Source organism: Arachis ipaensis, chromosome B9 (assembly GCF_059453495.1).
Source record: "Arachis ipaensis isolate K30076 ecotype BB chromosome B9, ASM5945349v1, whole genome shotgun sequence".
NCBI lineage: Eukaryota > Viridiplantae > Streptophyta > Magnoliopsida > Fabales > Fabaceae > Arachis > Arachis ipaensis.
Window position 1 is genome coordinate 156,937,271 of NC_142444.1, and position 15,143 is coordinate 156,952,413.

At 32.6% G+C, this 15,143-nt stretch overlaps 2 protein-coding genes across 2 annotated transcripts; both read left to right on the plus strand.

Moving 5' to 3' along the window:
- The first annotated feature begins 9,032 nt into the window (after positions 1–9,032).
- Positions 9,033–10,381, plus strand: LOC107616628 (membrane-associated kinase regulator). The gene has a single exon (XM_016318584.3). It carries the CDS (start codon positions 9,551–9,553, stop codon positions 10,358–10,360), a length of 810 nt encoding a protein of 269 aa, XP_016174070.1. The 5' UTR covers positions 9,033–9,550; the 3' UTR covers positions 10,361–10,381.
- A 2,625-nt stretch (positions 10,382–13,006) lies between these two features.
- On the plus strand, positions 13,007–14,342 carry LOC107617142 (protein LIFEGUARD 1-like). Its single transcript, XM_016318929.3, has 3 exons — positions 13,007–13,541; positions 13,710–13,867; positions 13,964–14,342. The coding sequence occupies exons 1-3, from the start codon at positions 13,118–13,120 to the stop codon at positions 14,159–14,161; spliced, it is 780 nt and encodes a 259-aa protein (XP_016174415.1). The 5' UTR covers positions 13,007–13,117; the 3' UTR covers positions 14,162–14,342.
- The last annotated feature ends 801 nt before the right edge of the window (positions 14,343–15,143 follow it).

Genomic DNA, 15,143 nt, shown 5'->3' on the forward strand with positions numbered 1-15,143 from the left:
CATAATAGAGTTTGTTTTTTTGTATAGCTGTCAAGTTGGTTAGTTTGTTAGACATAATTATAGCACTATTAGTTAGTAATTTATTTTCCCTTTTGCTATATATATTGTAATTGGTACTCAGTACTTTGTGGTGGTTCTTTTAATCAATTATTCTCTCTTTTCACTTCTTTCTAATTCTTCTTCCATTACTTTAAATTTCAATGACCTGAGAGTACATCACCAACCTTCTTATTTTCTTATAATTATTTTTGTAATTCACTTGAATTTTAAGCTTGGTATCATTTTATATATTTCTTTGCCAGTAGAACTTGAAGTAAGCACAAACACATCATCAAGAGTTCAAAATAATGCCTAAGAAAATCTCAAATCTAACAACTTGATACATTTATGAACCAATGTCTAAACTTTTCTGTAACAATAACCCAGAAAAGGAAGGATGATCTACCATATTCCTTAGAACAATGAATCAATTTCATTTCATAAGTTTTGTACCAATGTTCCTTTTTATTTTTTTTAATTTGTATAACATAGGAATATTTTTCTATTGACTAAAATTAATATTCAAAACAGCCAAATCTCCAACCATGACAAGATCGTTTTTCTCAAAAGATATTATTTTTTTTGATAGTTTTCCTAATTAGCTTGATATTTCAATATAATAATCAGTGAATAGAATATATTTAATGAATTTTTTTAAAAAATAAAATAAAAAATTATTATTTTTTAATTTTAATTTTAATTTTTTAAATATGATTTTTTTTATTCAAAGTAAGTTCGTCGCATTTCGGCGATGAACTCCACTTTAAATTAAAAAAATGGCCAACTCAAATTTTTAAGCTTCATAACGCACAATAATTATTATTATCATCGTCTCCAAAGTACATAAGAATACACAAGAATAAGGTCCAGTTTGGGTAACCAACTTAATTAAGCTCCTTTTGATAAAATAACTTAAACAATAAATGACTCTGTTAGAAGTAACTTATAAATAAGTTATTTTGTGTTTGGATTTTTAACTCTAGAAGTACTTATTTTATAGAAATGTGATGAAAAGTAGAAGTATTATGAGAGAAGTCATTTTTTTTGAACTTCTCTATAAGCTCCAAAATAGCTTCTTAGAAAATTGCAATTTAGTTTTGAAAATTGCACCGGACATTAATACTAATACTTTTCATAAGTCAAAAGTTAAAAAAAAGTTACTTCTAAAGTTTCCCAAACGGGCCCTAAATCATATTTTTATAGGGGAAATAATAATTTTTTTATTTATAATGAAAAAAATTCTTGTTAAATATGGTTTATTTGCGTGCATCGGTGTATTTCTGGAGACTATGAAAATGGTTATCATAGCAATGTTAAAGAAGTCATGTTTATTGTTTGTATATTTTCACGTACTTTTATATACTTTTATATACGATGATAATGACTTAAAAATTTGAGTTTCATGTGTTTTGAAAAAAATTAAAGTGGAGTTCGCTGAAGGTGCGGTAAACTCTTCCTAAATCCCCAAAAAAAAATTGTATATATAAAATTAAAATTAAAAAATATAAAAATTTAAAAATAATAAATTTTTTATTTTATTTCGGTGAAAAATCCGAGATTTAATTGGTTAATATCTTCACTGTAAAGTTTCGAGCCACATTCAAACATTGATTCTTGGGAGGTGGTACAAAAAAAAAAAAGCTGCCGTTGTTGTAGTTTTCATTACTCAACGAAAGGCCGGATAAACCTATGCTACAAATAGTTTTTTTTTGTGACTGAAATAAATTAAACAAAGAAAAACAAAACAAACAAAACAAGGAATTGCCTAAATAGAGGGACAGTCCCGTTTAAGACTACTCTTAAACTCCTCCCAAGGTGAAAGAAGCTCCACATGCGAAAGTTGTAACTTCATCGCCATCTTTGCCATAGTATCTGCCACCGTGTTTGCATCTCTCATAATCAAACGAAAGTCAACCCGCCAATTCCAATGCATGATATCTCTTATTTTGAGCACCAGTGGATCAATAAACCCAAAACCATCTTGAGTAACAAGATTAAATGCTTCCACACAATCCGTCTCACAAATAACATCTCGTTGACCCACATCCCAAGCTAAGAGATATCCTCTCCAAATAGCAAACAATTCTTCTTGAAGAATACTATTACTCTCAATCATTCCCAAACACCCCCTTTGCCAGCTCCCATTACAATCTCTAATAACACAAGCAAAACCAACACTATCACCCGAACCAAAATAACTAGCATCACAATTAATCTTAAAAGTACCAATGGATGGGGGATTCCAAAAACCATTTAGAGTAGAGGGAAGGGACATACGTTGTAATTCAAAGATATTCCTAAGCTCCTTTTCTGAAGTTAATGCCAGACAAATCACTTTTTCCGGAGGCCAAGTTTCATTGGGATTAAAGATGTCATTATTCCTTGCTTGCCATATCCACCAAAGTCCCGAAAAGAACTTGAACGGATGCTCTCTGCTATGATACAAGAACCAGTTCTTCAAATCCAAAGGATGACAAGAAATATCCAACCTATGCCAGACAAGCTGAGCTTTGGGACAATCCCGAATACAATGTAAAACCGATTCCTGGCTAGAAAGATATCTTGGACACTTATCCGACGACGACATCCCTCTTCTAAAGCGAAAACTTGCAGTAGGAAGAGCCTCATTAAGACACAACCAAGCCAAAAATTTATGCTTTTCCGGAACAAGCTGGCGCCAAAGCCAAAGCCAATTCTCCCGCTCCTCCCAACCAAACAGCTGCTTACACAACCACAAGTAACCATTGCGAGAGTTATAGACTTTGGCAGCAGACCCACTCCAATACCAACCCACTTCCGGATCTGCTTGTTCATCTGGATTGTAAGAAAGAATATTATCTTTCAGATTTTGAGATAAAGGAGAATAAAGAGTATCCAAATGCCACCTACCAACCGACCAAATATCCTGTATCCGGAGATTCGAATCAGAAATGTGAACATAATCGATCTCATTAGATAACCGTCCTTCTTTCCTCCAGCTAGAAAACCAAAAATTCTGGTTCAAATCTCCAATACACCAAGCAAACCCATCCTTCAACACTTCCCAAGCCTTGCAAAGACACCTCCAAATGGGAGAGTCCTTGTTCTTAGGATAACTAAAACAGTCATATAGAGATGATCGGTATTTGGCATCTAACAATTGGACCCATAGCTTGTTTGGCTGCTGGAAGAAAGTCCAAACTAGCTTCCCAAGAAGAGCAATATTTACACAATAAGGATCTCTAATCCCTAAACCTCCATATTTTTTTGGAGTAACCAGTACCTTCCAACTAACAAGATTCAATCCTCTTCCATCAACTTGTCATTTCCAAAGAAAATTCCTCATCATAGACTCCAATTTACTAATGATTCCTTTGGGAAAAATAGAGACCTGCATCTGGTACGTGGGAATAGCAGCGACAACAGAATTAACCAAGCAAAGTCTACCAGCCCGATTGAGTAAACTTCCTTTCCAGCTTGCTAGCCTACTCTGAATCTTATCCAGGACACCATTGAAAGCTGAACGAGTCACCCTAGAATGGCTAAGGGTAACTCCAAGATACTTGCCCAAGTCCTGGACAAATCTGATAGAGGATACCCCAGTGAAAACCTCTTTCCTTGTTGTAGAGACATTCTTGGAGCAAAGCGCTTTAGACTTCTCCACATTAATCTTCATCCCAGATGCTTTGCAAAAAGTCTCTAAAACCAACATCACATTTTGCACTTGTCTCTTTGTAGCTTTATAGAATAGAAGCAAGTCATCCGCAAACATTAAGTGGGATATTCTTGGTCCTCCTCTAGAAATAGCAACCGGTTCCCACAAGGCCAAATCAACCTGATGACTAATAAAGCATGCCAATCGCTCCATACACAACACAAAAAGATAGGGTGACATAGGGTCTCCTTGTCTAAGACCTCGGCTAGGAGTAAAGCCATTCAGACGACTCCCATTCCAAAGAATAGATAAGGAAGAAGCAGTGACACAATTCATAATCAAATTAAGTGTAGGAATAGGAAAACCAAAGCTTTTAAGGGTATGAGCTAAAAACCTCCAGTCAAATCTGTCATAAGCTTTCTCCAGATCAATCTTAAATGCCAGTGTGTCTTTCTTTGATTTAGTCTTCTTCATAAAGTGGAGGACTTCTTGGGCAATAATGATGTTGTCAGGAGTTCCTCGTCCCGGAATAAATCCTCCTTGAAGCGGGCCAACAATCTCCGCAAGATGAGGACGAAGCCTATTAACAAGGACCTTCGTGATGATCTTGTAAACTACATTGCAGAGACTAATCGACCTGAAATCTTTCATAGATACCGGTGATTCAACCTTTGGAATGAGAACTAGTAAAGTCTCCAACATTCTCGGATCAAGAGGAACACCGGAGAATGCCTGCTTAACCATCTTCCAAACATCAAGACCAATGATCTCCCAATATTCTTTGAAGAAGAAAGCTTGAAACCCATCAGGACCCGGAGCTTTAAAAGAGTTCATGTGAAAAACCGCTGCTTTGACTTCCTCCATAGTAACTGGTGCCGTAAGGTTATTGCAAGCTTCCTCATTTAGAGAAGGAAGAGGCACATCACCAAGGCAACCCAAATCAACATCATCCAAATGACAGAATAAGTTTTTATAGAAAGACTCTGCTTCTTGACTCAAAACCTCTAGATCAGTTTCCCACACTCCATCCTTGAGAAAAAGCTATGCTACAAATAGTTAAACTACAAGTTGAAGTCCTATTATGTGTCATTGATAACCCTCTCTATTTATTTATTTATTTTTGAATCTAGCCTAATATGACTCAACTCAATTTACTTCCAAGTTTGAGGTGAAAAAATTTAAAGAAAAAAAAAGTAAAAGGAGAATTTTAGATAATAATTAAAAATTTTAAAAATTATTATATACTTTTACATGTTATCTTTTATTAAATATTATGCATGAAAATATAAATAATAACAAATGATAATATAATACTTTATTAAGAATAAAATAATAAATTTAATTAAAATCGAATAAAAATATCCAATTAAAAACACTTAAAAATAAAGAATTTTAAATGCTAAAAAAATTTATAAAATCATCATTTTGTAAATAATAAAATTCGTCAATAAGTTATAACTCAAATAATATAATTTTTTTATATTCATCTAATAATTAAAAAATTACGAGTTCGAGTCTTTTTATCTTTGGTGAAAAAAAAAAAAAAACTCAAACTTAAATCCTTTAAAATCAACCAAGTTGGGTTGGTCTAGTGGTTAGCTCACTAGTCCGCTTAAGCAAGTGTCGGGGGTTCGAATCCCGCCTTGTGCATGCAGCAACTCATTGGCCAGCGGCAAACCCTTAAATGGAGCTCAGTACCGCGACGGATTAGTCCTTGGCCTATCGGGTTGGGGGATACCGTGGGAAACCAAAAAAAAAAAATCCTTTAAAATCTTTCCTTTTACTTTAAAATTCTTAATTCTCCAAAACCATTCGTAAATACACCGGAACAAAGTATAACAGTGTCAGTGGCTTAGGTCTTAGGATGTGTACTTGCTAGTTACTACTCACCCAAGCAATAAAGTTGATATTTTTTAGACATGGAGATACCAAATGCATCTAATCCAATAGCGAACAATAAACCACGGATCTATCTAATCCAAATAAGGGAATAACCACGTGCTACCAGAGTATTAATAAAAAAAATACTTTACATATTCACTATATTTTGTACCTAAGAAATAAAATTGATTACAAATGAGTATAATATATTTTATTTTGTTCCTATTAAACATATATTAAAAATTTAAAATATGTAAAATAATATATATTCATTATAATTATATTTTTTACCTAATAAATATATATTAAAAGTAGGTAAAATAATATATAATAATTAAATTAATACTTAATTTTAATATACACACATTTTTAATTATTTTACATTCAATGAGACTTGAGAAATGAGAAATAAAATAGTCCAGCGGCGCTGCCAAATGCCAATACTACCCTGACACACATATGGGGATGCCCCCAAATCAGAACACACCCACCCCCTGCAGATTCCCTTTTCTATATTGCTTTCTCCATCACTCATATAACCGCATCAAGACATACCTTAAATAACGCAAATAAAGAATAAATTATGATTTTTTATAAATTATTTTATTTATAGGTAATTTTATTTAAATCTACCAACATTCAAACATTTCATAAATAAAATAATAATTTATTTGCAAATAAACATTTTTTTCCAACCATGTAGCGGTCATAGTAGTCTCAGAATGAGCATATGTCACCACCAGAATTGCAATCTGAAAAGATTCCATCCAGCCAATAAAAACGAATTGGTAGTCAAGGCTCAAGATCGCGATGACCATTCAGATTTCAACATAAAATACAGAACAAATTAATTCATTTTGTTTCGTGGTTTATCCTAATTTGCTATCTTTGCCACACTCACTGTGACACCTTGGTGTAAAATCAAGATTATGTAGCTATCATTGCAAATACTTCTCTACTGACTACTTTTTTTTTTTTTTTAACCAAAGATATAAGACTCGAACCCGCAATCTCTTAATTGAATATGGAGAAACTATGCTATTTGAGCTATTAATCATTGACTACTTTAAACCATAGTATCGATCTCAATGATAGAGATTTTAAGGGGGTGGCTAGATACGGTTAAAGTAAAATTAGTAAATTACATTTAAATGACGTAAGTTAGATAAAAATAGTAAACAACAGTGCCAATTTATAGGGCGCAAAATCAGGAAAAGTGAAAATAACTTACCTAACCTATGTGGTTAGTACACTTGTGAAATTTGAACGTTCACACCTTCCACTTAAAACACAGATACCTACAAAAACATTTGGACACTTCAATAAAAAACATTTTTTTATCTTTTTACTTAATGAAAAAATATATAAGTGTTTTTGGTACATTAACGGTTTTTAGATATTATATTCGTTGTAAAATTCATTAGAGAAATAAAAGTCTAACATTTTCATATTAAAAGAGATCATACTTATTTTTATGACCATTTATTCAATTGAGATTTACCGATTGTTTATTTTTTGAATAAATGATCATTTATACCCATAAAAGATGAAAACGCTGACATATGTACCCACACTAAATCGAAACTAAATTTATACTCGCGCAATATGCCTTTCGTGTGACAAAAGTACCCTGTCTTTGGAGGGTTGGAGTGCCACGTAGGGTATTTTTGTCACACGAAGGGTATCTTACGTGGGTACAAGTTTAGTTTCGATCTAGTATGGGTACATACGTCAGTGTTTTCATCTTTTATTGATACAAATGGTCATTTATTCTTATTTTTTATACCATACAAAATTATACAAAAAAATATATGCAAAAAAGATATAAACATAATTTTTATTCATTCATACCATGCATAAGAAACAATTTTATGTTTTTTTCAAAACCAATCATTTTACTGTGCTTTGAAACTAGAAGAGAGTTTATCTTCTTGTCTTAAAAGGAGCACATATATCTTGATTCTGATATCATGACCATCTTAGTCATGATGTTGGGCATTGCTTGAAGAAGTACTAAAGGTTGTGTGATACTAGAGATACTCCTGTGATAGTGCCTAGTCATAACAACAATAATTTCCTATGAACGAGGATAATTTTTGCCACTGTTTATTATTGTCCTAAATAATGGACCCTACATAGCGTGCCACATATGACATAAAGCTAAGATGTTCATTGATCAACAATTCAGCATGATGTTCTCACCACTAAGGCCAGCATAAATTGCCTGAGTTAGGTTCTACATCAAAATGTTGCAACTTGCAAGTATCCAAGAATGCAAGAACCATTAGTGGTACTAATGGAAACAACAATTACTGAAGATAAGTACCTTCTTCATGATGATGATTACGCAAATTTAGAAAATTAATAGTATAATTGTACTCAGATTGGTCATTAACTTACCCAGTTTGTACAATCTGTCTTTTAAGAACACTTGGGAATAATTAAGATTATATTACCATTTGTCTGATCTAATCAATGATACCTAAAGTCAACAGATTTTCTCTCCATTTCTTTCAAATATTTTAGTAATGTTAGAAGTTCAGTAAATTAATTATTTTTTGACAACAGTTAATAATATACAAAAAAAAGTGTTGGATAAAAATATATTATTGTACTGCTAGATTAAAAATATTATGTTAATGACAAAAAGTGTTAGCCAATGTAAAATAAAATTTCTTATTCTTAAAATTTTCTCATATTTTCAAAAGAAAAAAAAGTTTAATTTAAAGTAATACAACATTTTTAGAATGCTAATTATTTTTAATTTTAAATGTTCGGAACATGTTATTCAACCTTTTCAAGTTTTGTTTTTGGATATAAGATTGTTGTAATATTTTCACATTATTCTCTAAAAAAAAACAATATTAAAGAGATAATAATTTAAAATTAATTTATTTAACTTAATATTTATAATTTTATTCGTATAATATTATTACATCTAATATTATAAATTGTTTCAATAATAATTAATGAATATAAAATAAAATAATCTTATACTAATTTCGGATTGATTTTTATTGTTCTCCAACAATTTTTAAAAGGGAAAAACTACATTATTTTTTTTATTAAAAAATTATTTAAGAGGATAATAAATATCAGATTTGTCTTGCAATCATTAGCGATCAATTTTCCTTTCACTGTTTACAACCTCTATACCACTTGTCATTATCATCCCTACACATTACCTTTCTTTTCTCATAAAAACAAAAGAAAAATGTAGGAGTTGTAGATCTTGCTCACAAAGCAAAGATAATATAATAATAATAATAATAATAACTTTAATCAGTAGAATTGACATAAATCAGTTCACAAGGTTTTCCACTTTATATTATGTAGGTAATAAGTAATTTCATTTTGTGTCTAAGATAAGGTTAATAGTTAATTATGGCATAAGTATGTACAATAATAGATCTTGTGCTCTGATTCCTAAGGCTTCTTTGGACTTTGGAAGGTGAACCTCCACGAAAGAAAAGAGAGATCCTTTTATAGGCTTTCGGTGATTGGCCTCTCTTTACTCTCTCTCTCTACCTTCCTTTCTTTTCTTTCCTTTCCTTACTCTTTACCCTTTCTTCTCATAAAAACAGAGTTCAAAGAAAAGTATGATGAATCAGCCTCCAATGCTAAGCTTAAATGAATGTTCCTCTCGGTTTGGAACATCTTCATACACACACACCCCCCAAAGCTAAAGCTGCAATTTCTGACTTCCAAACCCTATAATTCCACAACCTTCCCCTGTTCTTTCTCTCTCTCACACTGTCTCTTTCACTCTCTTTGACTCCAAACACCTCTATATACATTTTTCTTTTTCTTTTTTTTTTCTTTTTTTAATTTTATTTTTTTCCATTTCAACTAACACCCTCACCTTACCCAATACTCACCATAAATTTTGAAACTTTTTCGCGGCTACTCCTCAAATCCCAAGAAACCAACACCAAAAACCTGTGACAAAAACAGAGTGGTAGTGGTTCCCCTGTTTTGAGAGTGAAGAAAGAAACTATGGCAATAGAAGTATGCTCTGAGACACCAAGCGCAGGAATCAGCCCTAGAATCTCATTCTCTCATGATCTCAAGAACACAGAAGGTGCTGTCCCCGTGGAGAATCGCCACCTTGGATCAGACCTCTGCATCTTTGACTCAACCGGCTCCGATTTCGTGTTCTGCATCACAAATTCCATAACAGAACAACTCTCTTCAGCCGATGAGCTTTTCTCCAATGGCAAGATTGTTCCAATGGAAGTGAAGCGAGTTTCAAATGCCCCACGTGAACCCTTACCCCATCATCGACCTCGTCCTCGTCCTCGTTCTTCAAGCACTGGAGGAGGATTCACAGAGAAGAAGAGGCTCAAGGAGTTCTTATCCGCAGAATCCGATGATGCAGAGAACGAAGAAGAGAAGCCATCTTCAAAGTATTTCTGGCAATTCAAGAGAAGTAGCAGCTTGAATTTCGATACGAATCGTGGGAATGGGTTAATTCGTTCGCTGCAGTTTCTATCACGAAGCAACTCAACTGGTTCTGCTCCGATTCCGAAGCAAACAGAGCCACAGAAACAGAGGTTGCAGAAACAGTGCTCTGTTTCGAGCCGAAGGTCTTCATCTTCATCATCTTCTTCCAGTTCAAGTACATATTATTTCTATAATTCTTCTCAGAAACCTTCATTAAAGAAAAGTAATGGATCTTCTGCTAATGGTGTTAGAATTAGTCCTGTTTTGAATCTACCACAATCATATATCCCAAAAGCAACTGCAAGATTCTTCGGAATTGGTTCACTCTTCTGTAATGGAAAGACTAAAAGGAAGAAGAAATAATATTTATTTTTTTAAAAAACATATAATGGTTATTTATTTATTACGTATATTTTTAATTTCTCAATCATGATCCAATTCTTAATTGTAAGCTACCCTGTCTTTGATTTAGGTTCATGTACTATTATCATGTGAGCTTAACTGTAAATTCAGAAAGAGAAAAAAAAATGGAAAAAGGAAGGAAATTTATTTAATGAAATGGTTAAATAAGACTATAATTTTGGGAAATTGTTACTACTTTTTCCATAGGGGGGTGTGGATTGTAATTTTGGAAAGTGAAAACTACAGTTGATGGGTGGGAATGGACAAAAATAAATCATGCATATCACTATGTTTAGGGCCAAGGAGACAAATAAACAAGGAATCATTTTTTCTTGGTCTCTCCCATGCTATTTCCCTCCTTCTATCTATCCTTTCCATTAATTAATTTTTTTTCTGCTTATAATTACATGTGGCTGGCTTTTATTCATCTCATCACTGATTGAACATTTATTTGAGGGGGCTCTTATTATTTTTATTTTTATTTTTTTTTTCTCTTCCTACATAAATTAATTTAAATAAAATTTTGAAACTGAAGGGGTCCCTAATTTTTTGTTCTTTTTGTTTTATTGGACCATCCAGACAAAACAGCCGAGTCAAAAAGAACAGGTTAGATTAGAAAAAGAAATAATTGATTAAGATGATACCACTACATATTATATGTAACCCTTAATTCTTTTTCAATGGCGCCAGTTTACATATATAGTTGATCATTCATAAGTCATGAGACATAACCACCCTTACCTGGCCCATTCTTTGAGTACACAGTCTTAACCAATTAATGACTTCACAGAAGATTATCCCATTTTCTATGTCTTTTATTTTCACTACATGGCCCATTCTTTGAATATACAAATTTCTGGTGAATGACTTTTTACAACACTGTTATAGTATCTTATATATTTTCTCGTTATTTTCTTGTGAACTGGGTCCATGACATAACTCTGCCAAGTCACGGAAAAAAAATATTATCTCAAAAGAAAAAAAACGTCCACAACGTCTAAACAATATAGTGACACAAAAGTGACAATGTGTATGCACCATTTTTCTGTTGTTGTTTACTGTCATGTTTGGATATGCTATGGTGTATGCGTGAAATCTATTTTCGAAAATTCTGCGGAAATGTCCTATCAGTTCATAAAGGAAAGTGTTTTGTGACCACCATTGGATGTAATCTCACATTATTAAAAAGACTATTGATGACCAATTGATGATTACAAAACACAAAAATTATTGGTCCCCTAACACTCCTCGTTCGTAAAACTTAAAGCAGAGGAAGAAATGAGTTAGGTGGAAGTTTTGGCCTGGCAAAGCTGTCTTGTATGATAGTACAAATGAACAACAACTAAGGATTGCCTATTCCCATGAAAAAAAGAAGCTATGGTCCATTAATGATGTTTGGTTGTCTACTATATGTTCAACAACATCGCCAAATTATTGTAGCTCCATAAAAACGACTAATCGGTAGTGATCATATGCATGCCATTTGAATTTATATAGGGTCTAAGTTCACGTGACGTATTTAATTAAATTGTCATCTAACAACTTTTATCTGTCAACAACTTGAATTTTCACCCTTATATATATTGAATAATTAGAGCATGATGTTGCTTCTCCCAACTTATACTATTCACTTTCATTGAAATGTTCAATTAGAACATCAACGAGTACTAGTATATCATAATTATTGTTGAATTTTGACTTAACTTTCAGTTTATTATTTTTACATTTTTTTTCTATTTTCAATTGAGTTAGTTGCCTATAAACATATACTCATCCGTGCCTGACTCTCAGATGTGGATCATCCAAGATACATTAGCATGACGTACTTCTTCTGTTCGAACCGGAGTTTGAAACCAAATTTTTTCTCAAGAGAATAGATGGAGCGATTCAGGTGAGATCCAATGTAGATCTAACTTTCTATTCACTCGTGGGATCTGGATGGTTCGGAGGGAGATCCTTCTGAACGAATCATATCATTCCAATCTATTGACAATTAAAAAAAAAATTGTTTATACTAAAAACATAGCATAACGGCGGTCGAAAAAGTAGGCCCCCATCGTCTAGTGGTCCAGAACATCTTGGAGAGCGCAGTACAACAAATAGTTGTATGTTGCGTTCGGGAAGGATGAATCACTCCGAAAACAATTTTAGTATGTAAATGACACAAGCCAAGTAATTGTGCTATATTTAATAGCGTGACCAACATTAGAAACACACATGTATAGTATGTACCTACATTCCAAAATACAAATTAAGAAAATAAATAATCCTATTTTAAGTCTGAATTTATTAGATTATCTGAATTCTGAACAAACCGAAACTTGACAACTATTCAATCTTGGGGTAAAGTAGGGTCTTATGAAAATAAGCATGTCCTGCTTATAGAGTTGTTGTAGCTGTACATTGCTTATATACATACGCGGTTTGAGAAAATCTAGCAGGAAAAAGAAAAAGCTATATATAGTATATAAAACCACATAGTCAAGATCCACATCCTACGTGTCACGAAATCTTCACGTGCAATATGGCCACAATTAACAAATAAAAACAACTTTCTATATATATGCGTGCATATTACACACTATATAGATGTTGATGGTGCTATTTTATATTCTCCCTTCCTTTGCAACAAAAACACAAACCCTTAGTTTTATTATCAACGTAACTTTGTGTGTTACGTTTGTGCATTAATTAATTGCAAGAAGGGAAGGGAAGAAGATGGGTGGCCATCATCATCATCATCATGAGCATCATGGAAAGGGTGGTGGTGGTGACATTGAAGCAGGGTTCTACAACTATGGGAAGGGGATGAATAGTGGTAATGAGTTGTATCCGGGGATGATAGAGTCACCGGAGCTACGATGGGGGTTTATTCGGAAAGTTTATATTATTGTGGCATGTCAACTGCTTCTAACCGCTCTCGTTTCATCCATCTACTTCATTTTCCCAAAAATTAAGGATACAATTCGCTCCAACCTCGTTTTCCTCATCCTTATGATCGTAATCCCCTTAATTGTTACGATAATCATTCTATTTGCATTGAGCAAATATTACAAGAAACACCCCGTCAATCTCATCCTTCTTGCCATCTATACCATCGCCACTGCTGTCGGCGTCGGCTTCTTTACTTCTTTTTCCAAAGGTATATGAATCGAGAATCGTTAAATAATTTGACAAATTTAATTAAATTATTATCTAAAGACAGCATACAAGTTTCCATAGAAATTTGTGCGAACTAATTTTTTTAATTAATAAATTAAGGTAAAAACTCAAATACAGTTGTAATTAATTTTAACGAATGTCTGTACAGGGCCAATCGTGTTCGAGGCTATATTACTGACGGGTGCGGTGGTTCTTAGCCTCACGGCATACACATTTTGGGCGGTTAAACGAGGCCACGATTTCAGTTTCCTTGGTCCATTCCTCTTTGCTGCTTCAATGGTCTTGTTATTTTTCGCAATCATTCAAGTAAATTAAATTACTCTCACTTATTTTCGAGTATATTTCTTCCCAATTTTATTTTAATTTTTCCCGAATCTAATGACTGGGTTTTTATGTATTTAGATGATTCACCCTTTGGGGCCAATCGGAAGGATGATATACAGTGGTCTTGGTGCACTGTTAATGTGTGGTTACATCGTATTTGACACGAATAATCTCATCAAAGTTTACGACTATGACGAGTATGTTTGGGGTGCAATCGCCATCTATCAAGATATCATCACCCTTTTCTTGCACCTGCTTTCGATATTGAACAATTAATTAATTTAGTGATTCAATCATGCCACCTTTAATTAGATGCAGCAGAGCAGAGGCCTCAGATGCTCAAATTGTACATCGATACATCTCTATTGTTTATTCAACAATAGTCCTGTATCTGTATGCTTTTTGTTTATTTATTCTAACTTCATATATTAATATAATTGATTTTCTTTAATTCTAATAGATGTCATCACTTTTACACGCTAAGGGTTTAAAATGGAATGATATTGCTTGGAATTTTTTCTTTCCAACTTATTAATATTAAAAAAAAAAAAAAGAGGAGGTGGACATATTAGGAGTAAAAGGAAGAAGAAATGAATGACTAAGTGAATTTAAAAGTTTAAAAATTTTAAACTTAAATAATTTTTTGATCATGGTAGAATACATATTTATATATTTCCTTTTTGCCAATAATTAGAATACATTTTCTATAGTTATTATATGAAGAAAAAGAAACGTGTAAATACCTTTCACAAAAAAAAAATTTAAATTGGATACCCAAATGTAGGAACTTGTTTTATGATAAGTCATTATGTAAAAAATATAAAAAAAAAATATTATAGGCTCACAAAAAATTAAATATAAAATTAGTCACTATATTTATTTATAAATACATATGTTATTTTATATTTAACATGTATATTATACCAATAATTAATTTAGTGACTAATTTTTAGTATACACATAACATAAATAAAAAAATATTGAAAAATTTTATAAAAACATATAAAAAAAACAACCAAATCCAAAATAGCAGCACTAGAGTGCAGACTGGCAGTTTAGTAGTTTATTTAGTCTCATATTAATTGTCATTTGAATATAAAGTCATACGTTTGATACTTTGATTATATAAATCCAACATGGAAAATCTACCATTTTGTAGCTCGTCTACATTATAAGAGGATTCAAGCCTTCTATATTTGTAGTCCACAACACTAACGTCTTTAAAGAGTGGAACTGGATAAGTAGTAAAGAATTGGAG